At 43.4% G+C, this 27,671-nt stretch overlaps 1 protein-coding gene across 3 annotated transcripts in view; it reads right to left on the reverse strand.

Annotated features, from left to right (window-relative positions):
• The window catches only part of EML4 (EMAP like 4), a 96,844-nt gene that overhangs the window by 58,413 nt on the left and 10,760 nt on the right, over nucleotides 1–27,671 (reverse strand). For all 3 annotated transcript variants that reach the window (XM_082217396.1, XM_082217395.1, XM_082217394.1), the window contains exon 2: nucleotides 21,437–21,619. In XM_082217396.1, the coding sequence (XP_082073522.1) occupies nucleotides 21,437–21,619 (183 nt within the window). The remainder of the gene's footprint in view (nucleotides 1–21,436; nucleotides 21,620–27,671) is intronic.

A 27,671-nucleotide genomic window follows, 5' to 3' on the forward strand; every position in this document is an offset into this window, starting at 1 on the left:
ATGATATTCTTTAAATGTCTAAATGTTACCACTGCACATGGAACATTATGAAAATAATTTAACAGCTCTGATGTGTACTCAGTCACTTGGGCTCAGACATTGCTCAATGAGAACAGGAATTGCCCTGGCCACTTCAGAGCGAAAGCAACTTCCTTTTGCACGCAGCAACCTGAGGAAATTTTGGCTGGGTGCCATCGAGTACTATTAACGAAACTATTTCTGAGATCCTTCCCAGGGATCAGAAAGGCAGAAACTATATCTGAGACGCTTCATTCGCCCTTGAACTGTAGGTGAACTCCCTTCCATTCTGTATTACCATAATAGATCAATACCTCAGAGGCTGCCAGTTCTATGGAGTTGTGAATGGGAGGGACACAACTACCACAGCTCTAAATTTCCTGTCAGACAGAAAGAAAGAAAAAACATGCTTTCAAATTTCACAGGAAATATATAAATTCAGAACTGAAACAGGCATTTATCAGATGTTCAAGAGGAATAAAATTTGCTTTGATGAAAGGAAAGAATTGGGGTGGGGGAGATGTCAATGTTTTCCCCTTTCATTTATCCTAAAATCACTAGCATCCATATAAACTGAAGAATAAAGGCTTCCTGATTGGGGAGAGGCTTCTAAGGTTGCTCAGCTAAACATGCTTACAAGCCCCCATCTGACCTTTATGTTAAATACGTGAGAGATGGGAATGGAGTGGGAGAGACCAGTAGACATTATAATTTTGGGAGGGGGAAGGGCTGGTACATGAGCTCCTTGCCTCCCACATCAATTTTCCCCTCACTTGGTCACACTGAATTACCTGAAAAGGGCTAAATTTGTGTTGCAATGACATTCAACAGAACAAATTGTCCTGGGTGATAGATTTTACTTACTGGATGCATAAAAGGTAGCGTTGTGTGATTTGTTTGCAAATACAGTGGTACCTTGGGTTAAGTACTTAATTCGTTCCGGAGGTCCGTACTTAACCTGAAACTGTTCTTAACCTGAAGTACCACTTTAGCTAATGGGACCTCCTGCTGCCGCCGCGCCGCCGGAGCATGATTTCTGTTCTCATCCTGAAGCAAAGTTCTTAACCTGAAGCACTATTTCTGGGTTAGCGGAGTCTGTAACCTGAAGCGTATGTAACCCGAAGCGTATGTAACCCAGGGTACCACTGTATTTGTTTATATTTCTAGATGGCCCTTCATCCAAAGGATTCCAGGAAGGCGCACAACAGGACCATCAAGAAGGTTGGACAAATTCATGGGGGATTAAGGCTATCACAATGGCTTCTAGCCACAATGACTATGCTCCATCTTCATGGTCGGAGTTGCTGGAAACTACAGAAAGGACAGTGATCTTCCACTCATGTTCTACTTGTAGGCATCTGGATGACCACTATGAGAACAGGATGCTGGAATAGATGAGCCATTGGGCTTGATCCAACCGACTCTGGATGGAAGGTGGGGAAGCCCCGTTCCAAGATGAGAAGCATGATCCAAGGATGCTGAGATCCAAGTCATTATTCTAAAGGGGATTTTCAGGTAAGAAGGTGCTCTACACCTGGATAAACTCTGTTGAGTGTCAGTAGCATTTATACAGACAAATCAGCCCTCTGGAATGATATGTTACATGACATCAATATTACAATGCCTTGGTGACGCTTTCCTTTTGCATTAGTCACTACAAATGACCATGTGCATCTATCATAGAATCATAAGTGTTGGAAAGGACGCTGAGGACCCTCTAGTCCCTGCAAATGCAGGAATATTGCAGCTGTTCCTTACGAGGATCAAACCTGCAACCTTCACCATGCTCTGAGCAATCCAGCTTGTGTAACCACTGCAGGGGGTTCCAGTTACAGATAGGTAGCCGTGTTGGTCTGCCATAGTCAAAATAAAAAAATTCCTTCCAGTAGCACCTTAAAGACCAACTAAGTTAGTTCTTGGTATGAGCTTTCGTGTGCATGCACACTTCTTCAGATACACTGAAACAGAAGTTGCCAGATCCTTCTATATAGTGAGAAGGTGGGGAGGGGTATTTCTCAGAAGGGTGGTGGGAATGGGAGATTGGCAGATAGCTGAGATGAGCCTGTTGACGACTCTTAACGACTGTAATAGGTCTTACAGGAAAAGGCAAGGGGTGAGAAAGTGAGAAATGGCTTAGTCATGTATAATGGGATAAGAATCCAATGTCTTTGTCAAAGACATTGTCAAAGACCTATTACAGTCGTTAAGAGTCGTCAACAGGCTCATCCCAGCTATCTGCCAATCTCCCATTCCCACCACCCTTCTGAGAAATACCCCTCCCCACCTTCTCACTATATAGAAGGATCTGGCAACTTCTGTTTCAGTGTATCTGAAGAAGTGTGCATGCACACGAAAGCTCATACCAAGAACTAACTTAGTTGGTCTTTAAGGTGCTACTGGAAGGAATTTTTCTATTTTCACTGCAGGGGGTGTTTATGAAAGTCAATATGGAACTTAGTTATCTCAAACAGCCCTAACGCAGTAACATTTTTGCACTTACTATACATACAACCATCTGATTTTATGCTGCATGTAAATTGCCAAACCAGAACGAACCATTACAGCTAGACTAGCTCTCGGTCTTATCTTTTGGCTCAGGACAGGAGCCAGATGCAAGCTGAATGTAAAATGAGATCCTGTGTTTGGGCAATGAGGATTAGAGCCAAACTGCTGGAGATCAAAGTAGTGAAAATGTCTTCCACAGATAATGGATTCCATCTCCATTCTGATAATTTTCATAGAATAATATCTGCCAAGCTTGAGAGACCCCTTTCATTAGAAACCTGTCAAGTATGTGTGTGTGAATGAAAGATAACATAGATTTAGACAAAGCCCTCTTTAAACCTTTTATGTTGCTCCTACAGGCACATAATCAGAGAACAGAAATGGCTAGAGAAAGATTAAGGCTAATTTTGTTGCAAGAATGCATGAACATTGCTCTTTGGGAAACAGAACATTTGTGGGTTCCGCTGGGCTTTGCCTTTGTCCTCACAAAAAATCCAGCTTCTCAATTACCTTATAGTTCCTTTAAGCTCTTAAAATCTATTTCACAATGTGCTTTTCCCTACCTGCCCCATTTCCCCTCTCAGTTTAGAAAAGAGTTAAAACTGTGCCTGCAATGGCAGTTTAAATTACCGTATCTGTAAGAAAAGAGGGATCTGCCGGTCTGAAATTTGGCACGTTTGATGCTATGGAAGGTAAGGTGATCTGAAACATTCCATGTCAATAAATGAAAAGCACCAAAAATAACAGACATCATTAGTTGCCTCTTATACTCCCCCTGAAATTAAGTACAAAGAAAAGCAACAAAAAGGAACATTGAAGACAAATGGAATTTATCATGAAATGAATACAACTGTACGGAATGAACAATAAAAACAGTAAAACTACCAAAACGTTCTTTTTCCACAATCCTTTTTGCAAAGAGATAAAATAAATAAATACTGTTTGTTTGTTTCTTTTTCACAGTCTGAACTAACCTGAATCTTACAATCTTCACTCTAGAACAACTTGAGAATGTTTGCACCCAGAGAAGAACTTGCAGGCTACAAGCTGTTATGGGCAGCACTGGTTGCCATTAGAGAACAACGGTGAATATGCATTTTTAGATACACAGAAAAATTACAGACAGGAGGACTACAGGGTACGTTAGAAAGCTACTATGAGAACCCTTGGAAGCTTTAAGACAGCTCAGTGCCACGGGACTGGAAGAAAGATCAAGAAGAGTTGGGATAGAACTGACAGAGATTAAGGGAACCGGGTGGTCATACATAATGAGGGCAAGGCAAGAAAAGGGAAATAAAGCTGTCAGTACCTCGTGGCTACGCACTAAATGACTTTATTAAAAACCAAACCTCACTTTTCATACCCTAAAGCTTCCACTTTGCTACAAATCTGCCATCCAAATCCCCAACTGCCCTGATACGTAACACATGTTATAAATATGGCTATTACTATACTTTAATAATTCTTTAGAACCAATGCACATGCATAATAGTAGCATTGCATTCCTTAATGAAAAACTGCTACACCAAAAGTATATTCGGGGGTGTAAAATGTACTTGTTTGCTTTCCTTAATTAATGTTTACAAATGCACAAACTCAATGCACGGGGTGGGATATCAGATTCTCTAGCTTTATCATAAAGTAAGTATGACTGTACTGCTCCAGCCTATGGTAATAATAATAATAATAATAATAATAATAATAATAATAATAATAATAAATTTTATTTATATCCCGCCCTCCCCAGCCGAAGCTGGGCTCAGGGCGGCTAACAACACTCAAAATAACTCAACATTCTAAAACATTCATTATAAAATTAATTAAATCAAATTAAAATCAAATTAATGGCAACCATCAAGCAAAATTTTGTGCAGATTGCCAGAGGAGGGGGTCAGGCTGCGCCCTGACAAAAGGCCTGGTGGAACAGCTCTGTCTTGCAGGCCCTGCGGAAGGATGTCAAGTCCTGCAGGGCCCTAGTCTCTTGTGACAGAGCGTTCCACCAGATTGGAGCCGCGGCCGAGAAGGCCCTGGCTCTAGTTGAGGCCAGCCTAACCTCTCTGAGGCCTGGGATCTTTAGGGTGTTTTTATTTGCAGACCGTAAATTTCTCTGTGGGACATACCAGGAGAGGCGGTCCCGTAGGTACGAGGGTCCTAGGCCGTATAGGGCTTTAAAGGTTAAAACCAGCACCTTAAACCTGATCCTGTACTCCACCGGGAGCCAGTGCAGCTGGTACAGCACTGGATGGATATGATCTCGCAGCGAAGACCCCGTAAGGAGTCTCGCCGCGGCATTCTGCACCCGCTGGAGCTTCTGGGTCAGTCTCAAGGGCAGCCCCACGTAGAGCGAGTTACAATAATCCAGTCTGGAGGTGACCGTCGCATGGATCACAGTGGCTAGGTCAGGGCGAGAGAGATAAGGAGCCAACTGCTTAGCTTGGCGGAGATGAAAAAATGCCGCCTTTGTTATAGCTGTAATCTGCGCCTCCATAGAGAGGGAGGTATCGAAGATTACACCCAAACTCTTCACGGATGATGCTGGCACTAATTGCACCCCCGCAAGAGACGGGAGTTGCCCCCTCAATCCCATATCGCTCCGTCCCAGCCAGAGGACCTCTGTCTTCGAAGGATTTAACTTCAACCGGCTCCCACGTAACCATCCAGCCACAGCTTCCAGACATCTGGTCAGTGTGTCTGGGGCAGAGTCAGGATGGCCATCCATCAACAGATAGAGTTGGGTGTCATCGGCATACTGATGGCAACCCAGCCCAAAACTCCGGACAAGCTGGGCGAGGGGGCGCATAAAGATGTTAAAAAGCATCGGGGAGAGAATCGCACCCTGAGGCACTCCACACACCAAGGAGTGGCGCAATGACAATTCCCCCCCAAGCGCCACCCTCTGTCCCCGACCGGAGAGAAACGAGCGCAGCCATTGAAGGACTGTGCCCTGGATCCCCACGTCGGCAAGGCGGCGGTCCAGGAGTTCGTGATCGACCATGTCGAAGGCTGCTGACAGGTCTAGAAGAATCAGCAGCCCCGACCCGCCTCGATCCAGCTGCCTGCGGAGATCATCTGTTAGGGCGACCAAAGCTGTCTCGGTCCCATGGCCAGCGCGGAAGCCGGACTGGAATGGGTCGAGAGCAGATGTTTCATCCAGAAACCTACCAAGCTGTTCAGCAACCGCTCTCTCAATCACCTTACCCAGGAATGGAAGATTCGAAACTGGGCGGTAATTGGATAGATCTAAAGGATCTAATGATGTTTTCTTTAAGAGCGGACGCACCACTGCCTCCTTCAGTTCCCCTGGGAATATCCCAGTGCCAAGGGACAAATTCATGATTCATAATTTCCGATATGCTGTCTACCATGAGCGGCTGATGGTCCAACCAAACCCACAGATTAACTAAAAATATTAGCACTGTTCATAAGAAGCACATGTTCCATCAGAGCATGAACAGATCAGCCATGCTGAGTAGCTTTTACTAGCAAATGCTAGCTTGCCTCACCTCCTGATGCCTACACATTTAGCATGTCTGCAATGAGGAAGCTTTCACATATACAGCTGTATGCATGACGGTGTCCACAAAATCTGGAACCCTTCTACATTCCAGAAGACTTTGCACAGATACCTGCACTGTGCACTCAGACATCAGGGGGCACTGTGCATGACATACGGTTAAGATAGTTGGTGTGATCCTGTCAGTTGAGAGAGTGAGAGTTTTGTAGGGACAGGGTCTGTCAGGTCTGTTGTTTTCTTTGTGACATACTTCACAACACTCAATTTTGTAGGCACATAAACTGTTGATTAACTGGTCTGTTTCATATCATCTCCCCACCCCAACTGCCTATCTGAACTTGATGGCCTGTATATGTGTGTTAATGCAAAACTCATCCTATGAATCATTTTTAAAAACAAAAATTGAAGCATCTTTCACATTTAATCAGAAGTCCATCATTTTACTCGTAATTCATACTCGCTGAAAAATATAACAAGGGAATTTTTTTATTACGTTCACAAATAATTTCTTCAAAAGGGAAACAAATGTAGGCTCTTCTACATTAAAATAGAAACGGCAGCTGTGAGTAAGTGTGAATGAGAAGCGCTTCCGCTTTTCATACTTCCTGGGCAGTGTCCAAAGCATCTGGTATCCACTTATCTCTCCATGTCATCACAAAAGAAATCCAAAGAGAAGCATTCTGGCACTATCCATCCCATTACTTCTGGGAGCATCTCTGAAGCCACTAAATGGCCACCGACCTCTAGCATCTAGGAGCAGTTAAGAATAAAATATACCACCAGTAATTCTCCATTGCAAGATCCATTTGCAATGAGTGGCTTTAACCAGCTTCTCAAATCCAACACAGGTCTGATCAAGAAATGCTTGCATAAAACCTCCCTGTGCATTCTTTACGGAATTCTTTAGAAAATACTGGGGAGTTTCCAAAAATCTGTGCAAAATCCTTTCTCTCTCATCAATTTATATGTTAGCAAAATGCTAATTCTGAGTGACTGTTTAGAAAATAATTAAACTCAATGCAGAAGACAACCAGGGGTTCCCCACAAGGGTGAGGAGGCAGGTTCAAGACTCCTCAGTTTCTTCCCTTCTAAACTTTGAGGAAGTTCTATCTTCATCTGAAACCGGGGTACGCACCCTGGTTAAGAATGAAAACTCTGGTTAGCATTAGCCAGTGTGGTGTAGTGGTTAAGAGCGGTAGGCTTTTAGAAGACATCTGAAGGAAGCCCTGTTTCGGGAAGCTTTTAATGTTTGATGTATTATAGTATTTTAATATTCTTTTGGAAGCCGCCCAGAGTGGCTGGGGAAGCCCAGCCAGATGGGCGGGGTATAAATAATAAATTATTATTATAAATTATTATAGTCTCGTAATCTGGTGAACCGGGTTCGATTCCCTGCTGCTCTACATGCATCTGCTGGGTGACCTTGGGCCAGTCACACTTCTTTGAAGTCTCTCAGCCCCACTCACCTCACAGAGTGTTTGTTGTGGGGCAGGAAGGGAAAGGAGAATATTAGCCGCTTTGAGACTCCTGAAAGGGAGTGAAAGGCGGGATATCAAATCCAAACTCTTCTTCTTCTGGTACAGCCTTTGTACTGATAAGGCAATGTTAAAGCACATAAAGAAAGGAAACTGAACAACAGGAAGGGGAGAGATCTTTTCATTTTAAAACCGCAATTTGCAGGGGGGTAAATCTGCACCATAGATCATTACTCAAAAATGGTTTTGGTTATTTGTCAACATATTCCCCAAATCAACATGTAAAGATTCTGTTTCTAGCTGATATTACAGGAAATTCTCTAAAAAAATAAAGAAAAGAAGGGGGGAGCCATCTAGTTTCAAAGTCGCTACAAAAGTTGTACATTCATTCAAATGTAAACTGAACCCTGGCTGTACTTCTCCTGTAAGACAATTCCATCCAGCTGTGACACACATTTGCATCTCCAGAAACGGTGCTTATGTGGGAGACAGATAACATATCACATTCTTATACTCTCCTATTCTCCGCACACAGAGCGCAAAGAATTTTTTGCCATTAGAGATTCCATCTAAGCCAACTCTCAGCTCTTTGCCTCCACGTTCAGCAAGAGAGGCTGGTCCATTTATCTTCCTCTGGGGTCAGATGCATTACGCTAGGCTTTCAGCCTGGAAGCAGCTTTTTCAGAGGAGGCGCAGTAGCCTTCATCTTGCCCTTCAAATGCAGGCTTAATCCAAGCAGTCTCTAACTAGTGCCATTGTGTGTGCTGTGGACATGTCTTTGCAGTCCGGGCCTGCAGTCTTATGTTACATATATTTTGACACCCTATGAGGTCCTAATGCATTTCCCAGACACCAGCTGTGGTGCAATCTATCTCGTTGGCAGCCACAAACGCCAGAGTATACCTTCCTCCTCCTTCTCCTCCTCCGCTGCTTTCAGGTTGTCGTTTTCTGGCATACTATGCAAGTGCCAACATTTTGTAGTGTGAAGGGAAAAGTCATGAAATACTGACATTCCGAGACTTTCCAGAAGGCAAAACATCCTAGCAGGAACAAGAGATGCTGCTAATCTGCCTCTCTGTTTGTCCCACTGCATAATACACACCTGCATGAACCTCTGCTGGTAGGGATATATAGGAACCTATCATGTGTAAATAATTTCTTCATGAAAAAATACTACAAAAAAGTACACCTGTGGAAGGTCGGAGTTCAAAATTGTTTATTTCATTTATATCCTGCCTCTTCTCCAAGAAGCTCAAGGGGGCGTACGCAGTTCTCCTTATTTTATCCTCACAACAACCCTTTGAGGTAAGTTAGGCTGAGAGGTAGCGACTGGTCCAAGGCCCCCAGTAAATTTCAAGAATGAATGGGGATTCGAACCATGATCTCCCAGCTCCTGTTCCAACACTCTAACTGCTACAACACACTAGCTCTTAAATACCTATTAAGAGATCACCTTGTGGTTTTAATCTAAGTGCAAATTTAGAAGACTAAAAGGAACCCCAAATCCAGGATCATTTCCAGATTATAAACTTGATTTTTCAAGGGGATTAACACCCCATCCAAAATAAAGGGTTTAAGCAAAAGGAGTTCTGTCTGTGCAACAGGACTTCCTCTCCTCCCCAGAACAGGGGTTGGGGGGTGAGATTGGACAAAGAGCGGAAGTCCCATTGCACAGACAGAAATCCTTGTGCTAATTAGTTTTATCCATTAAAAGTCATCCCAAAACAAATCCAGAATCTGCCTCTCTTCTAACCAGGAGCATCTGTTTTGTCTGGAATAAGCTTCAATTTATTAGCACTCATTCAGCTCCTTGCCCTCTTCCAAGACACTTCGCTTCCCTGACATAGATGAAAAGGAGTAACAGAGATGCATGTCATCTGCACATTGATAGCAATGTATTTCAATTACACTTACTTAGGCTTATTTGCAAGCTCAGTTACACATTAGGTCTTCGTGGAAAATGTGAAGAAAGCAAGACAGGTGTTCTGGGAGACAGTTCCAAGCGTACAGGCAGCAAGAAAGAAAAGTATGAAGCCTTTTGGCGGAAGAAAGAGATCCTCAGCCACTGGAGGATGGTAGAACTGGAGGAGAGAAGCTCAGGTGCAGGGATATATTGGGATGCAAGGGCTGAGAGACTTGGGTCAAGACCATGGAGAACTCTGAAGGCAAGGACATGGGGGATTGTGCTGGATCCAGATGACAGAAATCCAGTGAAGGCATTTAAGACAGTGTGTCGTATGATCAAAGAAAAAAGAGAGGTCTCTGCAAACTGTTTTTTTCAGGACAGCGCTGGATAGAAGGGGAGGGACCAGGATGAAACAATGAAAGAGAATAACAAGGAAAGGAAAAGATTACTGTAGTCTAGGTGCTAGGATGCCAGAGTTTTTGCTGAGGCGACTGAGAAAAAGGGCCATATTTTTGCAGTGCTGTAAAAGGAAGAAGCTACACGTTTTGGCAACAGACTGGATATGGGTAATGAAAGCAAGAGAGAGAAAGCAATCAAAGCTACAGTCAAGGCTGTGTGCTTGTTCCACAGGGTGGATGCCAAGGAATTGATAAAGAATGTGCACAGGAGAAGAAGGCTTGGGAGAAACTAAGGGAAGCTCAGTCTTGCACAGATTGTGTTTGAGACAACAACAAAGCAACAAAGCAGAAATACCAGAGACGTAGAATTGGGGTGAGGGGGATAATTTGGGTTAGTGAAAGAGAGAGTATGTCAACTGCATGCAGGTGGAACTGAAAAGTCATGGGATTTGAGAAGGACACGGAAGACAAAATGTACTTAAACAAACAGAGGGTGAAGACAGATTAATTAAAATTATTTCAGCATAACAAAACAAGACAACACTCAGTACTGAAAAAATCACCCCTAAAGAAACAGACTTTGAGTCTTCAGCATATGATGAAACAATCCTTCAGTGTGAATGAGGAAATAAAACTGAACTTAGCACTTTGTTCCTTCCATATTTGTTTGTTCGTCCCAACATTCCAGTTCAGTACTTCACAGAATGCATACACATCCATTTTAAGGCAATCGATAAAAGAGAAGAAAGGAAACGGAAACTGTAGGTTTCTGGTTTGCATATTCAGATTTCTGCATCCTTAGGAAACTTGTAGAATAAACAAAGCTGTGCAACTGTTGATGCAGTGAATCACAACGTGCTGAATAAAAATCCACGCTTCACCAAACTGGTGCCTCCAGATGTTGTTGGACTACAATCCCTATAACCTTTGACCATTGCCATGCTGACAGGGACTGATGGGAGTTAGAGTCTTGCAACATATTGAGCACACCAGACTGGGGAAAGGCAATTTAAACCAAGTTTCTGACATTCAGAAATGTGACGTTTGTACATGTGAAATTGACCGTAATTGATGTACCTTCCAACTGGTTGATTGACAAGAGAGAAGTGGGCATTGTAGGTAAACTCATAGAGTACCTGCAGATTATCTTGGGCTGTACAGCCAATCCAAAGAGTTTAAAGGGCCCTCTGTTGCCCTTGCAATGTTCAGTCAATGAGGTAAATGACTGGTCTAGACTCTAGACAATACACTCAGCCACGATGGTAGCTTGAACCGTGGCCAGGCCACCAAGATTCCCCAAACTGGACTTGGGTAACTGGCTAATCATGCATGAATCACTTTGAAATATTGCTGGACCTAGACCAACTCCTGTGATTTGCCGGACAGTTTTCTGGAAGCTCCCCTCCCCTCCAAATTAATGTTCTGTTGCACGATTTCTGCTTCCAATTTTTTAATATATATTTTCAGTTTAAATGCACAATGGCTGAAGTGGTTTCCATTGATAATGTGCAAGTAATAACAGCTGCTTCAGAATCTTCAAGTATCTTTCCTGGTCACAGTATTTGCACCCTATTTTGTTTAGATACAGTAGTAAAATCTACACCAATAACTGAATTGACCTTTTCTGTTTATGTGTTTTCCGGGGTGGAGTGGGGGGAGGGGAGAGGGTATTATCAATTTTGAATCCATTCAGTTTTCTCTAGTTTTCTTCAAATAAATATTGTTTCTACATAAGATGACCCAAAATTCACAATGACATCTGGATAAATTAAAATGTGCTTGCTTCCAGAAATAATTTTTGCTGCACTGATGCTGCAGAAGATAAAATTCTTCTTTTACTGAGACTTTCAGAAAAAAACCCCATCTGCTTTTTAAGGATCTAATAGAAACAGAATTGTCAGTTCTCTCTTGAACTCTTTTTTTTCCCCTGAAGGCTTGCCATGAGCATTGCTGGCCACAGGAATTATATTTCTTCCAATCAGCCAAATAGCATGGCTGGTTTTTAAAGCAGCCTGAGATAAAACCTGTCTTCTCTTTTTTTGCTCCTTTGGGCATCATGCCAAACCATGGCAAAGGAATCTTAAGTATGGTTGCCATGACTGACATCTGAACTGACAAACTGTAGACACAGCCATAATTATGTCTCTATGGTACAGCTGTTTCTGCAGGCAGAAGAGCTGAGCAGACAGAAAACCAAAACAGACAAACAGTTCAAAACTCTGGTTTGTCTTATAGTTTGGAAATACAAATCATGGTTTGGGTTCTAAACTATGGTTCATGTAAACCATGGCTTGGTGTGACGTCTGAACTGAGCTCTTGTGTTGCTACAAGAAGTTACCAGAACAAGGACCATATGCAGAATGAATATAACATGAACAACACGTGAGTGGCTTTGCAAGCAAGGCATTCATGTAAAGACAATTACATTTAAAAACCAACACCCAAGTAGCATTCAGCCTTGCATATATTATATATTTTAATTGTGGCCCACAGTCCTGAATGGGCTTTCCACACAAGATTACTTCATGCTACCCATCTAATTCTTAAGACCTTGAAACAGCCTGCTGCTCCTGTAATTAATGGCCCAAACATTTATTATGCTTTTCTGCTTTGGAATAAGAATTTCTGTGTAACTGCTGCCAATAACAAAAGGCACTAGAATGCTGCTAATGGCTCTTAAAACAACAAATTTGCTTTTATAAATGCCAGCTTGCTTCATGTACTTGTCATGGATCCTCTTATAATATCATCTTACTTCATCAAAAGCGTTTTCTGGGTGGGATTACAGCCTTCAGCCAACTCATTATATTCATTCTGTTTGGCCTGCTTTAAACTAGATGCAAAGTACTTTTAAATAACCATTCCCTCCTCCACCACACATAATAGCTTAACTCCTTGATCAAAAGAGATACTTTAAATAATGCTGTGGCAAAACCCACACATTCATGAAACTGTGAATGGAGGCCTGTTTCCTTCCCTCCCACTTTTGTGAGGGCAGGAGGGCAGAACTACAGTGAAAAGTTTTCAGGGAGGGGTTCCTGGAATCATAAAAGCGCCTGCTGGATCAGGCCAATGACCCATCTAGTATCGCATCCTGTTCTCACAGTGGTCCCTCAGGTGCCTGTGGGAAACCAGGAAACAGGATTCGAGGTTTCTCTATTCTTCTTGCCCTAACCTTAAAAACATTATTAAGCCCATAGGAGGACAAGATATCAGGACACACTTCCATAGGTGTAATAAATATGGGTTGCTCGTGCGTAAGTTGGCTTGTTAAACCTTTCCTGTCTGGACAGCCCTTCACTTCGTGGCTGCCTCAGTCGCTAGCAGAATCCGTCAGTGGGCGTTTCTTAAACCTTTTCCAGCATAAAAGTTGTTTGACGCCAAGTCTCCTCCTACTCTCCCTGCGCGGAAGTCTTCTGCGCAGGGAGGGTGTGGGTAGCGGAGGACCCGTGCTCTCCCCGCTGGTGTCCAGCGAAGAGTCCTGGAGCCCTCTCGCCGATTCCCCCATCTGCCCCCCTTTACCCCTGGTGTTGCGCTGATTTGCTTCCCCATCTGCGGAGCTGCCTCTCTCCCTGCTGGGTCCCTCTCCAGCATCACTTGAGAGCCTTCCCTCCGCCTCTGGCTCCGATGTCAGTTCCCTGACAATAGGTTTCAAAGAAGAGTGTCTGGCCAGGAGGTGGCCTACAGAAAGCCAACAAGACCTGGGTGGTTTTTAAATATAAAAGTTACAAGCTTTTAACATAATAAAATTCACCTGGAGCTCTCAGGTGCCAGACAGTTTCCAGTGGATCTGTTGATCAGTTCACTAGGCTATGTGGATGGTGTATCAGCCAATGCATAAATTATAGTACATATATTAAACTGTGGCATGTATGTCCCACAAGTTACAGATGAAATATCAGCTGTCCTCCTACTGATGAACACGCACAAGAATACAAGATGTGGCCTGTATCAGGGTTTCTGCCCCCAGGACCCACCTGAGAAAGACAGAAATTACTGAAGCACACCAGTAACAAAATGGTGGCAGATGGGAGTAAGAGTTTGGAGTAATCACCTGGGAATTACTAACTTTTTGTTTTTATTTTTTACTGATATTTAACTTATCTTCGGAAATTGCTAACATATTTACTGTAGAGTTTTGCTTGTGGCAAGGAGTTCCATACATTAGCTTTTCTCAGGTTAAGGACAGACATGTGCTCTGGAGGTATTGTAAATCCTCTCCATTTTATGTATCAAAACAACTGCGAAGTTCCAATAGCTGAAACATTTTCATTCGCATTAGACTGAATAAATATTGCTAATATTTTTTATTTTATGGGGAGGGAAGAACAAATACGTACAGGAAGCAGACTTAGTGCTACGATGGTGATGTTTTATACCATGCCCGAATATGCATTTGATTATTTGCTGGCAAAGTATTTCCTTCATATCCTGTTGGTAGAGCCAGATGAATGACCCAAATTAGCAAGTGACGAGAAACTAGCACCTACCTCTGCGGTATAGCTTTCTTGGTGCTACTAAACTGTTTCTGGGGAAAATTATTAACTGCATCCACAAATGACAATAGACACTTACTGTGGAATATGGCCAATAAATCTTTATAACAATGCAGCATGGCAATTCTTGCCATTGCTAATATTATAGTATGCAGGTGAAGTAACTGCCAATTTGTTGCAAGACTGCAAAAGAAAATCACTGTTTGTTTGTTTAAAAAATCTGCAAATTGCATTTTACAGGTGCTTTTAAAATTCTCCTCACCCTCCAAAACGCATACTTTGTTTTCTTCATTGCTAGCGCTAGCTTTTCTCATATTTTTTACGAGGAAGGCACACAACTCAGCAGTAGAGTACATGCTCTGAATGTAAAAGGTCACAAAATCTCCAGGTAGGCTAGGAAAGATGTCAGTACGAGACTCTAGAGAGCCACTAACAGTCACAATAGACAATGCTGAGAAAGATGGACAAATGTTCTGCCCAGCTAGAGAGCAGCTTCATACATTTCCAACAGTATCATGTTGAAAACAGCTCACAAACTAGTTCTTATAGCAGACTTCTCCAGTCCGGTGGTCTCCAAATGTTCTGGACTACAGCTCTGATCAGGTCCAACCAGTGCGGCCAAACTGGCTGGGCCTGATGTGAACTTTGGGAAAGGTTGTGTTAGAGAAAGCGCGTCTGTGGTTTTCTGAGTTTCTGCCTTGAGGGAACGTCCATGCCAACTTGTCTGTGAAGAACCTGCTGGCAAGCTGCCACAGAATTTCGGTGAATTACAGAAGATTCTAAGACATGGTCTAGCCAATGAACTTAGGATGCTATTCAATGTCACTCATACTCAGAGAAGACCCAGTTAATTCAGTGAGCCTACTCTAAGTAAGCACCTTGGGGAAAGGACTAATAATAATAATAATAATAATAATAATAATAATAATAATTTATTATTTATACTCCGCCCATCTGGCTGGGCTTCCCCAGCCACTCTATCAACCCTACCTATGTCCATTCTAAGTGACTGCTATGCCAATAGCGATATAACAAGCCTAGGGGACAGCTGGCTTGCCATTAGTACACGTGAAAAGGATCTAGGGATCTTAGCAGACTGCAAGATTAAAATGAGTCAATGTTGTAATGCAGCAGCAAACAAAACTAATGCTATTCTAGGTCAAGATAAGCCATAGTATCACTCTATTATGGCTTGGTCACACCACATCTGGGGTACTGTGTCCAATTATGGGCACCACAATAATTTAAAAGGGATATTGACGAGGTGGAATGTGTGCAGGAGGGCAACCAAGATGATCAAGAGTCTGGAAACCGAGCCTTGTGAGGCACAATAGAGGGAGCTGGGTACATTTTGTTGTGATTGCAGAGTCCTTTGCACAACGGAATGATGAACAGTACGTGCCACATGCTTATGTTGCTTTATTTTCAGTTCAAAGTGGAGAAATTACAAACATGCATCTTGCCTCTGCTGGAGCAGAGAAGCAACCATCCTTCTCTTCGGAATAACGAACACCGAGAGATCAGTGAAAAACAGGAAACCAGTGTACGTCACATCCAGCTTCCCATTCCCGTGGGAAAACCCAACAGTGCTCTGACTGTGGAATGTAAACATTGTCTTGTGACAAGCACTTCGCTGCACAGTGAAGGAAGCAGAAACCAACATCCTCCCCCTTTCTGTGAACATCACTGGGCAGCATGTTCGTACAACATCAGTACAAACCCAACTTCTGTACATAGGTACAGTGTTGATCCCTTGATACAATCTTGGACAATACATCAGCAGGAATTTCATTACCTGGCATATAGGACACCGTTACGAGTCCCTTCTGAATATGTTCCCTAGCATGTTGCACCTTCAACTGCAAGTGCTTCGTGCTTTGCTTACAACCTTCCGAATTCAGCAAAGCCAAACATGCTTTGTTGTCCTGATAAACCTGGATTGGACATTTGACCGGAATTTTCATGTCTTTGCACAATTGTAACAACCATTCACAATCCTTAAGTGAATAAGACAGTGCATTCAGTTCAGCTTCACAAGTACTTAAGCTAATTGTTGTTTGCTTCTTGCATGACCAATCAAATAGACCCTGATTGTACATGTAGCAAACTCCAGACGTACTTTTCCTGTCTGTAGTGTCACTTCCAAAACTTGCATCTGCAAAAATCTCAAGACCACCAGACTTCTGATTGTTAAATCTCAGTCTGTAATGCATAGTGCCTTTCAAATAGCGTGCTATGCGTTTCAGAGCTTTCCAATCCTTAACAGTAGGATTGTTAACTTGTCTGCTTAGCAAATTACAGCTAACAGCAATGTCAGGTCTTGAACATCTGGCAATGAAGTTTAGCTTACCTAGCACACTTCTGTACAGTGTAGTGTCAGAAAATGCTTCTTCAGTGTCTTCTACCTGATAACCTGTTGTCATCGGTGTGTCTACAGGGTTAGCATCCATCAGGTTCAGTTTGCTTAACACATCAGCAATTTTCCGTGACTGGTGTACTAGAATGTTACCACTTTGATCTTTCTCTATTTCCAGAGATAGGTGGTTGTTTACCTCACCAAGATCTTTCATGTCAAAGTGCTCTTTCAGTTGAGCTAGGGCGTTATTGTACATTGTGACATCTTTCCAAAAGAATAAAATATCATCAACATAAAACAAACAATACAGCTTCTTTTGCCCCTCCTCTTTGACAAACACACATGGATCAGCTTTCCCTTGCTGAAAACCTAGAGAAAGAATGCTTCAGTGAGTTTTGTGTGCCAACACCGTGCACTTTGTTTGAGACCATAAAGGGACTTTTTCAGAGCACAAACAAATCCCTGTTTTACCTGTACGCCATCAGGTGGAAGCATATAAAGTGATTCACCTAGAGATCCGTACAAAAATGCTGTATTTACATCGTGGTGACTAATGTGTAGATTCTCCTCTGCAGCTAGCTTGAGCATAAGCCTAATGCTCTCATACCGTACTGTGGGTGAGTAGGTCTCGTGATAGTCTTCACCTGGTACCTGTGCAAAACCTCTGGCTACCAATCTGGCTTTGTGTCTGACCATCTTGCCATTTTGATCAGCCTTCGCTTTGAAGACCCATTTGCTTCCAAGCAGTTTCATTCCTGGAACTACTGGAACTAGCTCCCAAGTTTTGTTCCTTTCTAAGGAATCAAGCTCAGCCTTCATTGCATTTAACCATGGCTCAGCTTCCTTAGAATCCAAATCCTGGACTTCTTGGAAACTTGAAGGTTCAAATACCTTCTTGGAGCTTTTAACAGCTGCTACTGCTGTCTTAGCAAATTCATCAGCAAATCTCTTTGGAGGTCTGCCTTTTGTGGCTCTTTGTGACCTGCGAATTAGCCTTTGGTCTTCAACACTCTCCTCTTCCTTCTTAGGAGAAAAGTGACCTATTGTGAACAATGGTTCTTCCAATTCCTGATCAGAGCTTTCAGAGGGTCGCATAGAGGCTTTCGCACTCTTGAAATCCTCTGAATTATCCGATTCAGTTTCAGACTCAGAATCAGAACCTTCATCAGTGGGTGTGGGTTGTTGCTTATCCTCAGTCTCATCACTGTCATCAGGATAACATTGGAAAATTCCCACGTTCTCCCCCCACTTGGCATTGTACTCAACACTTCTTGTGAGCCTAATTGTCTTAGAGTCAGTCATCATTATTCTGTAAGAACCTTTCTGATAACCTAGAAAGATACCATGCAAACCACGTTTGCCTAATTTGGAGCTTTGTGGTGAGTGAATCCACATATCAGAACCAAAAATTTTCATGTGTTTGATGTATGGTTTCTTGTCAAACATCTTCTCATAGGGGGTACAACCAATCGCTGAAGATAACCTGCGATTGTAACTGTAAACAAAACACGAGAGAGCTTCGGCCCAATAACTCTCTGGAAGATTGGCATCATGCAGCAAGGTTTTTAACCCTTGAAGCAATGTTTGATTTGCCCTTTCGCAAAGTCCATTCTGCCATGGCGAGCGAGGACTGGACAAATCGTGTTGAATTCCTTTCTCAGTCAGAAAAGCTTCAAACTGCTGAGAAGTGAATTCTCCCCCGCGATCTGTGAAAAGAATTTTTATCTTCTTACCATGCACATTTTCCAACCAAGCACAGAATTCCTTGAACCTTGGAAAAGCCTCTGATTTCTGCTTGAGATTATACACGTAAATATACCTGGAAAATGCATCAATGAGAACCATGAAGAACCTATTTTCACTCAAAGAGGGCGATAGTGGACCGACTAAATCAGCATGAACAATCTGGTATGGTTCTGTAGCTTGCCTACTAGACACCTTACCTTTCGCAGCCATTTTCACTTTGTTTGCTGCGCATGCTTTGCACTTCATGTGGTACCTGCAGGGTTTAATAGTCATACCTTCAACCAAGGCAGGCATTTTAGATACTGCCTCAAAATGCAAATGACCAAATTTCCTGTGAAAATCATGAATACATCCTGCATGCAGACTTTTGTTAGAACCTGCAATGCAACAAGTATCATTCTGCACAACATCATCATAATACAAAACAAACAAACGATCAACACATTCAGCATGCAATACATAATCGTCTTTCTTTGTGATGGTGCATTTCTTGTTCTTGAAGGAAACGTCAATGTTCCGTTCATTCAGCTGCATCACACTTAGAAGATTGTGTGTGGCATCTGGAACGTACAGTACATCATGTATCTCTAAGTCCAAACTGTGAAGAACAACAGTTCCGTAGCCTTGACTGGGGATCGTGTGGTCATCCGCCTGGTGAATCGCACCTTCTTGCGGTGTAAAAGACACGAACAGTCTCTTGTCGTTGCACATGTGGTGGGTAGCTGCTGAATCAACAACGAAGAAAGATCTAGACGTCTTCTGGACCTTTGCAACCTTTGGAGTGAAGCGTGAGACCATTGCCTTGTGCTGCGTTGTCCTGGACACCGGACCTTTGCCTTTGCTTTGGCCTTTTCCACGCGATGAGCTTCCGCTGCGCTGCTCTGTCTTGGCCCTGGGACATCTGCATTCCCTCTTCATATGGCCTAGACCTCCACACGAGTAGCATTTCACTGCCTTCAAAGCTTTGGCGCCCTCTGGTGGTTCCACTGCACTCTGGGATGACGTCTGTGAAGACTCCCCCTTATCCATGCAGCTAGCACCCCGGCGATCTGCTTCATTCTGGATCACGGCAGTAACATAGGCTACTGTGAGCTGAGCAGTTGGTTGAACAGCAATCTGAGTGGCAACGGACTCCCAACTTGGACCCAAAGAATGTAGTATCATAAAGGAATACACAGCCTCTGGAAAGTTGAGTCCTCTCTGTTGCAGCTCATGTCTCAGATTCTGCATCTCCATCAGGTGTTTACGCACATCTCCACCTTCAGCAAGAGCCATATCATGCAGCTTGGCATAGTAGTGCTTGGCAGGGGGTTGGACTCGATGGCCCTTGTGGTCTCTTCCAACTCTAGGATTCTATGATTCTATGTAGTACATTGAGGAACCAGCTTCTGTCCTCAAGTGAGCTTCTCTTAAAGTGTTCCAAATTTCTCTGGCTGTGGTCTTTCCAAGCAACAGACAGAGCTCTTCTGGGGATACTATCAATGTAAGCGTTCCCCTTGCTTTGGAATCCTTAGCTGCCCATTGAGCTGTAATTGGAGCTGGGGGGTTGTCTGTAATAACATTAAACAGACCTTCTTTCCGCAGAATTGCCTCTGCATATAGTACCCACTCCGTGTAATTTTTCTTATTGAGCTTAGGAATCCCAAAAGCTTCAACCAGCTTTGCTTCAGCCATCTCTGCTACTTTAAGCAAGCTGCGTCACTGTATAGCAACTACCAAAAGCACTTGTAAAAAGTACTTTCGTTTTCCCCAGCCATTGCCTGTATCGCGGCAAAACGGCTTTAAAAGTTCAAAGTCCAGCCATAAAACCATAAATTAGAAACCGGCAGGCTGCTCGGAGCATGAGCACATACCTTCATCAATCAAACTTGACGCGCAGAGCAGATAACGCGATCCGTTCCTCTGTACCTCTGCCGGCATTCTTCAGTTTGATTTACGTCTTTCTGGGCCCGATAACCAAAATGTTGTGATTGCAGAGTCCTGTGCACAACGGAATGACGAACAGTACGTGCCACATGCTTATGTTGCTTTATTTTCAGTTCAAAGTGGAGAAATTACAAACATGCATCTTGCCTCTGCTGGAGCAGAGAAGCAACCATCCTTCTCTTCGGAATAACGAACACCGAGAGATCAGTGAAAAACAGGAAACCAGTGTACGTCACATCCAGCTTCCCATTCCCGTGGGAAAACCCAACAGTGCTCTGACTGTGGAATGTAAACATTGTCTTGTGACAAGCACTTCGCTGCACAGTGAAGGAAGCAGAAACCAACACATTTAGCGTGGAAAAGAGGTTATTGAGAAGAAATATGATAGCCACTTTCAAATATCTCAAGGGCTGTCACATGGAGGATAGAACAAGTCTGTCTTCTCCTGCTCTGGGGAGTAGGAACTGAACTAATGGCTTCAACTTACAAGAAAGGAGATTCTGACTAAACTTCAGGAAGAACTTTCTGACAGTAAGAGCTGTTTGACAGTGGAAGAGACTCTGCTGGAAGGTGGTAGACTCTGAATCACTGGAGATTTTTAAGAGGACTGGATGGTCATCTGTCATGGGTGCTTTAGTTAAGATTCCTGCATTGCAGGGTGTTGGACGAGATGACCCTCAGGGTCCCTTGAAACTCTACAATTCTATGATTAACAATTAGGAACATTAATAAAAATGCACTCAGTTTCCCTGAAGAGCTGCTGCCAGTTAGTGTAGACAATACTGAGTTAATAGACCAATGCATAAGGCAGCCTTTTACATTCCTATGGTGCATTGGGTCAAGCTCAATCAGCTTCACTAATCTTCTACAAGAACTGATGGCTGCTTTAGTCTGCTTTTTAGTTTGTTTGTTCATTTGTGTGGTTTTCTTTTGCCTCTGCCTTGCTTTATATTTTAATGATTGTTATTAAAATGCGTTCTGTGGATTAGCTTTTCTTTTCCCTTCGTGCTTTTGTACACCGCTCTCAAATTCTTTTTAAATCAATAAACATCCCCCAAATGAGTGCCGAACCATGTGCACTCGAGGCCACCCTTACCTTTACTTGGTGCCGATTTCCTCACAGATGCGACCTGATCTTCGGAGATGGCAAGGCGCCGCAAAACATCAGCCAAAGCTGCTTTCAGCACTGTGATTTCATCCTCTTGTTGCTGCACTCTCAGTTCAAGAGCCGAAAGGCGGTCTTGGACATCGGATGTACTTGCTGCAGAAATGCTGTCATCTGCCAAGAAAGAAATAATCGGAAGGAAAGTCATGCGGCGTTCTAAAGAGCTCTGTTTGTGCAGGATTTTGAAATAAATGCAAATAAATCATTAGTCATGTTTATACCCCAACCCCCTTCTATACAAAGTGCCCAAAGTGGAAGGAAGGCAGCAAAATCGGCATGAAAAATAACCAGTCCACTTAACACCAATAAGCAATGCCACGGTATAGAATGTAAAGTCAGCAAAAATGCCCGACAGGAGGAAAGGCTCGGAAGCTTAATTCTAACACATTCGGCTTTGTGTTATGACCACCACACAGGGGCAGCTTTAAACAGCTTCACTGCTAATGGGCATTTCAAAACTGTTTAGCATTTTAGATTTTGCCAATTTCCCTTAGAGCTCCCAGTGCTGGCGGTCCTCTGTCCTTCTGAAGCAGCTTTTCAGGAGGACAGCAGGGCTCTGCAAAAGGAACTGATGAAATCGCCTCTCCTGGCGGACTATGTGATGGGTAGAGTGCCACGCAAATGTGATCCGACACAGTGCTGAGTTGAAGCTGCTCTAAACATCAGACTTAAAATTTTCTTTTAAGGCTGGCTCCTGAACAGGAAAGTGTGATGAACCGTCTATAGAATCTTAATCTTTGGAAATGCAGAATCTCAACTTGAATAGAGCATCGCTATTAACGACAATCTGAGATCTTAGGGGATATCTTATATGAAGTAGACATTCAAAACCTGCCCTTGGAATATGCTGAGGTCACTGGGTCAAAAATACATTGGCTTGTATCCAAAGGACCACTAAGTAAGTGTTCAATCAGCGCAAGGATTTCTTCTTGTGCAGCGGGAACTGTCCTCCACCTGCCCTGCCCCCTCCCCTAAATCTGCTCCGGGGGGTCGTGTGAACCCCCAAAACAGTTTTAAATGGCGAGCAGTGAGAAGTCCTGTTGCATAAGCAGAAATCCTTGTGTTGACGGGGTTGTTACTTATTGCTAGACTGGATACAAGCCATAGAAAGAAACTAACCACTATTGTTTTATTAATTTGAAGAAGTGAACCCCACCACCACCTGCCTGATCCTTCCTGCTGAACAACATTAATTTCTGGCTCATGCCCCTATTCTCATACCATCCTGCTCCAGTTACAACTGGTGTTCTTCGTGAGCAGAATATTGAATGTAAATGATGCTAGTGAGCAACACAGAAACACATTTAAAGACACTCCTGCAATAATCAAATGAAGGCACACAAAAACAAACCGAAAGATGGAATTACTCAGGAATCAGTACTTAAAGCGAATCTGCTACCACAGACTCAATTCAAAGTATCACTGGTCTATTTCTAGATTACTCATATTGGTGTATGATTCACATCTCCCACTGTTGATCATTTAACAAGATGTTCCACTGCCAGTATTATTTTTAAATTTGGCAATTATCAACTGATTATATTTTTAAGCGATTATGATAGCTGCTCAGCACCTACATCAGTGAGTTAATACAATGATGTCTAAAGAAGAAACAGGCCCGATTTACAAATGCAAAATCAACCGGCAATAATGCAGTTCCACAGATAAGAATCTAAAGAAGTGCTAGTGACTCGTGGCAGAAATGTGACCCCATTGCATGGAAAGTGCTATTTTGGGCTCACTATCAGAAGCAAAATGTGCAAGACGCAAAAGTAACAAGAACACTTTCTTTAATATACATTCAGCTCTGCTGAAATACAATGGGCGGTTGGGGGCCATCACACAGATATAAAGAGCCTGAGCTGGAAAAGCTTTACAGCTGGGGAGTCAGACTAGTCAAGAAGTTGTGGAATCTCTAAAGGTTATTAGCGAGAGGATGAATAACACCTGTTATGTCTAGGGATGTTCTAGAGAATTTGCCCTTCCAACTCCCGATTCTATTTCAACAGGAGCCAGATTCAACAGATACATATTTCTGGCTTTCGTGTATCTTTAAAGGGGATTTAAATAGCTTGCAAACATATGCAAATATCACGCCGTTACGGACATTTCAGAACTGTTTAACATTTTACATCTCACGTGCCAACCCCACCCTCCTGGGGTCTGGAGCAGCTGTACTCCTGGCGACAGAGCTACTTGGTGTGTTTTATAAGTGGTAGAAAAAAACTGGTTGTTTTAACAGCAAGTAGAAGATAATACATTGGTATACCATTTAAAAAAATATTATGGCAACATCTCTCATACATTTCTGACTGTTCAGCAGTGGAACAGACTCCGACGAGAGGCGGCGGACTCTCCTTCCTTGGAGGTTTTTAAACAGAGCTTGGATGGCCATCTGTCATGAATGTTTTAGCTGAGATTCCTGCACTGTAGGGGGTTGATCTAGATGGCCCTTGGGAACCCTTTCCAACTCTTTGATTCTATAAAGAGTTGCTGTTCCTGGCACATAGCCCACCGAGGTTTAAGTCCTGGGTGAGAAACTACTTGAACTTGCATCTAGTGTTGAATAGAGGAAGAATAGAATCTAAATTGTCTTTTTTTCTCTTCCATGATATTCTTCCCCTCTGCCAAGAGCAACAGTCATGGTTACATCCCCACCGTTCTGCCCGGACACTGAGGCCCAGCACCGAGGGCCTTCTGGTGGTTCCCTCACTGTGAGAAGCCAAGTTACAGGGAACCAGGCAGAGGGCCTTCTCGGTAGTGGCGCCCACCCTGTGGAACACCCTCCCACCAGATGTCAAAGAGAACAACAACTACAAGACTTTTAGAAGACATCTGAAGACAGCCCTCTTTAGGGAAGCTTTTAATGTTTGATGTATTACTGTACAGTGGTATCTCGGGTTAAGTACTTAATTAGTTCCGGAGGTCCGTTCTTAACCTGAAACTGTTCTTAACCTGAAGCACCACTTTAGCTAATGGGGCCTCCTGCTGCTGCTGCGCTGCCGGGGCACGATTTCTTTTCTCATTCTGAAGCAAAGTTCTTAACCCGAGGTACTATTTCTGGGTTAGCTGAGTCTGTAACCTTAAGCGTATGTAGCCCGAGGTACCACTGTATTTTAGTATTTTGTTGAAAGCTGCCCAGAGTGGCTGGGGAAGCCCAGCCAGATGGGTGGGGTATAAATAATAAGTTGTTGCTGCTGCTGCTGTTATCATCATCATCATCATCATGTAAGGGTACCCCAGGAGCAATCAAATTGGAACATGGGGAAGCTAGCATCTACACATCATCTTAGAAAGATGAACTTCTGGCACCTGCTCATGGAGAAGGGGTCATAACTCAGTGGAAGAAGAGGAGGAGTTTGGATTTGATATCCCGCTTTATCACTACCCGAAGGAGTCTCAAAGCGACTAACATTCTGCTTTCCCTTCCTCCCCCACAACAAACACTCTGTGAGGTGAGTGGGGCTGAGAGACTTAAAAGAAGTGTGACTAGCCCAAGGTCACCCAGCAGCTGTATGTGGAGGAGCGAAGAAGCAAACCCGGTTCACCAGATTATGAGTCTACTGCTCTTAACCACTAGACCACACTGGCTCTCTTTCCTTTACACGCAAAAGCCCAAAGGGTTAAATCCTGACATCTCCGCTTAGAAGGAACTCAGGTGGCAGGTGGTGGGAAAAGACCCCTGGGGGTGCAGCTATCAGTCAAGGAGACAACAGTGTGCTGAACGGACGAAGTCAGCTTTATATGATTCATGTTCAAGAGAAGGCAATTTGCTTCTAAGCTAGGGCTGGGCAATATCTGGTTTTTAACACTGCGGCATATCACCACCTAAACATCACAATATACTGAGATATAATGGTGCCTGAAATAAGGATGGAGTTATGTAGAGGCATGGGCTGGCTTCATGTTTTTTCCTGCATCGTGATTTTTGTGATTCACTGCCCCCCGCAGGAATCTGCCAGCAGAGTTAAGTTAAGTTAATCTGCTAAGGGTAGTCCGATAAAGGACTCCGGGGAGGGGGGGCGTTGCCCTGTCCGAAGCCTGTGGAGGTGTGGGCCTAAGGCACGCCCCCGAGCGGTGACCCGGGGGGAGCTCCTAGTTGACGTGCCTCAGCAGGACTCCCTCCACAGGTAGTTAACCCTTGCCAGTCTTCACGCAATCGGGCTGAAGCCGGCTAGTCAATAGGGCCAATGCCTAAGCCAATACCACTCATTCCTGTAAGTTGTGGCCTAATTCGCCCATTAAACCTAATACTTGGTGTCCTGTGTTTTCATTTCTCCTGGGGGGGGGGGCGGGAACTCGCCACACAATGACTGTGAACTAGAAGGACATGAGAAAGAGAATGAATTTTGAATACTGCTTGGGTAAATAGAGTCTATGACTGCATGCTTCAATTGCATGCATCTCTGAGCAATTGTGCCCTGCTTGCACTGTGTGCACACAGCAACTTTTGCTGTAAACTCTATTAATCCAAAGTACTGCTAGGAGGAGTTTTATTCAAACCAGCACAGAAAGCTTTTACAAACCTAGTAAACATGTTTTGCTTATTCCAATAACAAACTTTGGCAATTAAAAAAAAAGTGGTGTGTGGCCTCTGGAACATTTCTGCCCAGAAGCAGAGTTGTGCTGTTTAAACCCATCATTTCCTGATCAATTCTGGAACATTTCAAAGACAGAACAGGAAAAAATATTGAAGTAATTATGCTAGATAATCTAAGACAGCGCACGCTTGACTCTTCATTTATGAACTCATGTTTATTTTATTGTGTCACTGATGTTAGTTTGCAACTATTCCCTCTCCCAACTCAGAGACATGCTGCAGTCTGAAATTAAAGGAACTTCCTTCCCAAAACAAGGTCACATTTATTTATCTGCCAAACCTATACCCCACTTTTCCTCTAGGGAGCTCAAGAAGGTATTACGTGGTTCTCTTCCTCCCCATTTTAACACAGCGCTGTGAGGTTTGCTAAGGCTGTGAGTGTGGCTGGCCCAGCTCACCCAGTGTGTTTCATGGCTGAGCAGGGGAATTGAACCCTGGTCTCCTGGGTCCTAGTCCAGCACTCTAACCACTACACCACATTGGCACACTATGGGGAACAGTTCCCAATTTTACAATATCCCAAAAGGATCTGTATTCTCTTGCAACTTCTACAATAGAAAGCTGGTCCTTTAGAGGAAAGAGCAGGAGTGGTAACTTTGCAGGGGGGGGGGAGGAGAGGCAGTATTTACACTTAACTAATTCGTCGGTTGCAATTTTGCGCTGTCACATACAGCGTTAGAAATATGAAAGCTAGGAGCCTTAAACCTAGGCTATGGGCACAACAACAGAATGTCTAGGCGAGCTTTTTTATAACAAGAATACAAAGCTGAAAATGAATGAGCTGCAGCTAAAATATTATGTTCATTTTTCACATGGTCTAGTCCTTCCCTTGTCCACCCCCTAATATTCTTATGATTCTCTAGTCTTCAGAGAGTAGCTGGAAGTGGGGAGGCAGAAAAAGGTCCTCCCTCCCTTCTACTCTGCAGTTTTAATCTGAAACCTTAGGCGCAGTAGTGTGCCCAGAGCTCGGAAACTGCACACGCTAATGAAATTCACTATCTCAAAATGCGCCTAGAACAATTGGAGTTTCGAACACTGGTCACATAACTGAGTTGGCATCAGCTTGAACCTCTACTGCTTGTAGAGATATTACCATACAGTTAAGGCTCCTGGCACCATCCATGCAATGCAACATGGCTGAAAACTTCCATGTAACTGAGCCTGGGCATGGACACAGGGGTGAATAACAACACAAAGCTGCCCTTTCATTTCAGTGGGGCGCATCAGCTGCAAGAGTTCTCTGATGGATCATACTCTTTCTTGACATGGTGATGTGTGAAAAAATACTTTAAAAAATATATCCAACTTTCATGAATCAGCTACAGCACTATAACACAGTGGGACTAGAATTCGGACCAGGGAGTGAGTTCTTGGCCAAATGTGATTTTGCTGCCTCCTTCAACTGCTGTTGTGTTTCCATGTGTTTCCTTGTCCCCTGACCCTTATCAGAGTATTAAAGTTTGCCGAGAGGATAGGACTGGGTGCGTCCAGTGGCTAGGAGAGCCTTTCACTAGCTCCAGAGAAGACAGCTAGAGCCATTTCTGACCAGAATGGCCTGAACACAGT

This window comes from Podarcis vaucheri (assembly GCF_965113315.1).
Source record: "Podarcis vaucheri genome assembly, chromosome: 3".
Lineage (NCBI taxonomy): Eukaryota > Metazoa > Chordata > Lepidosauria > Squamata > Lacertidae > Podarcis > Podarcis vaucheri.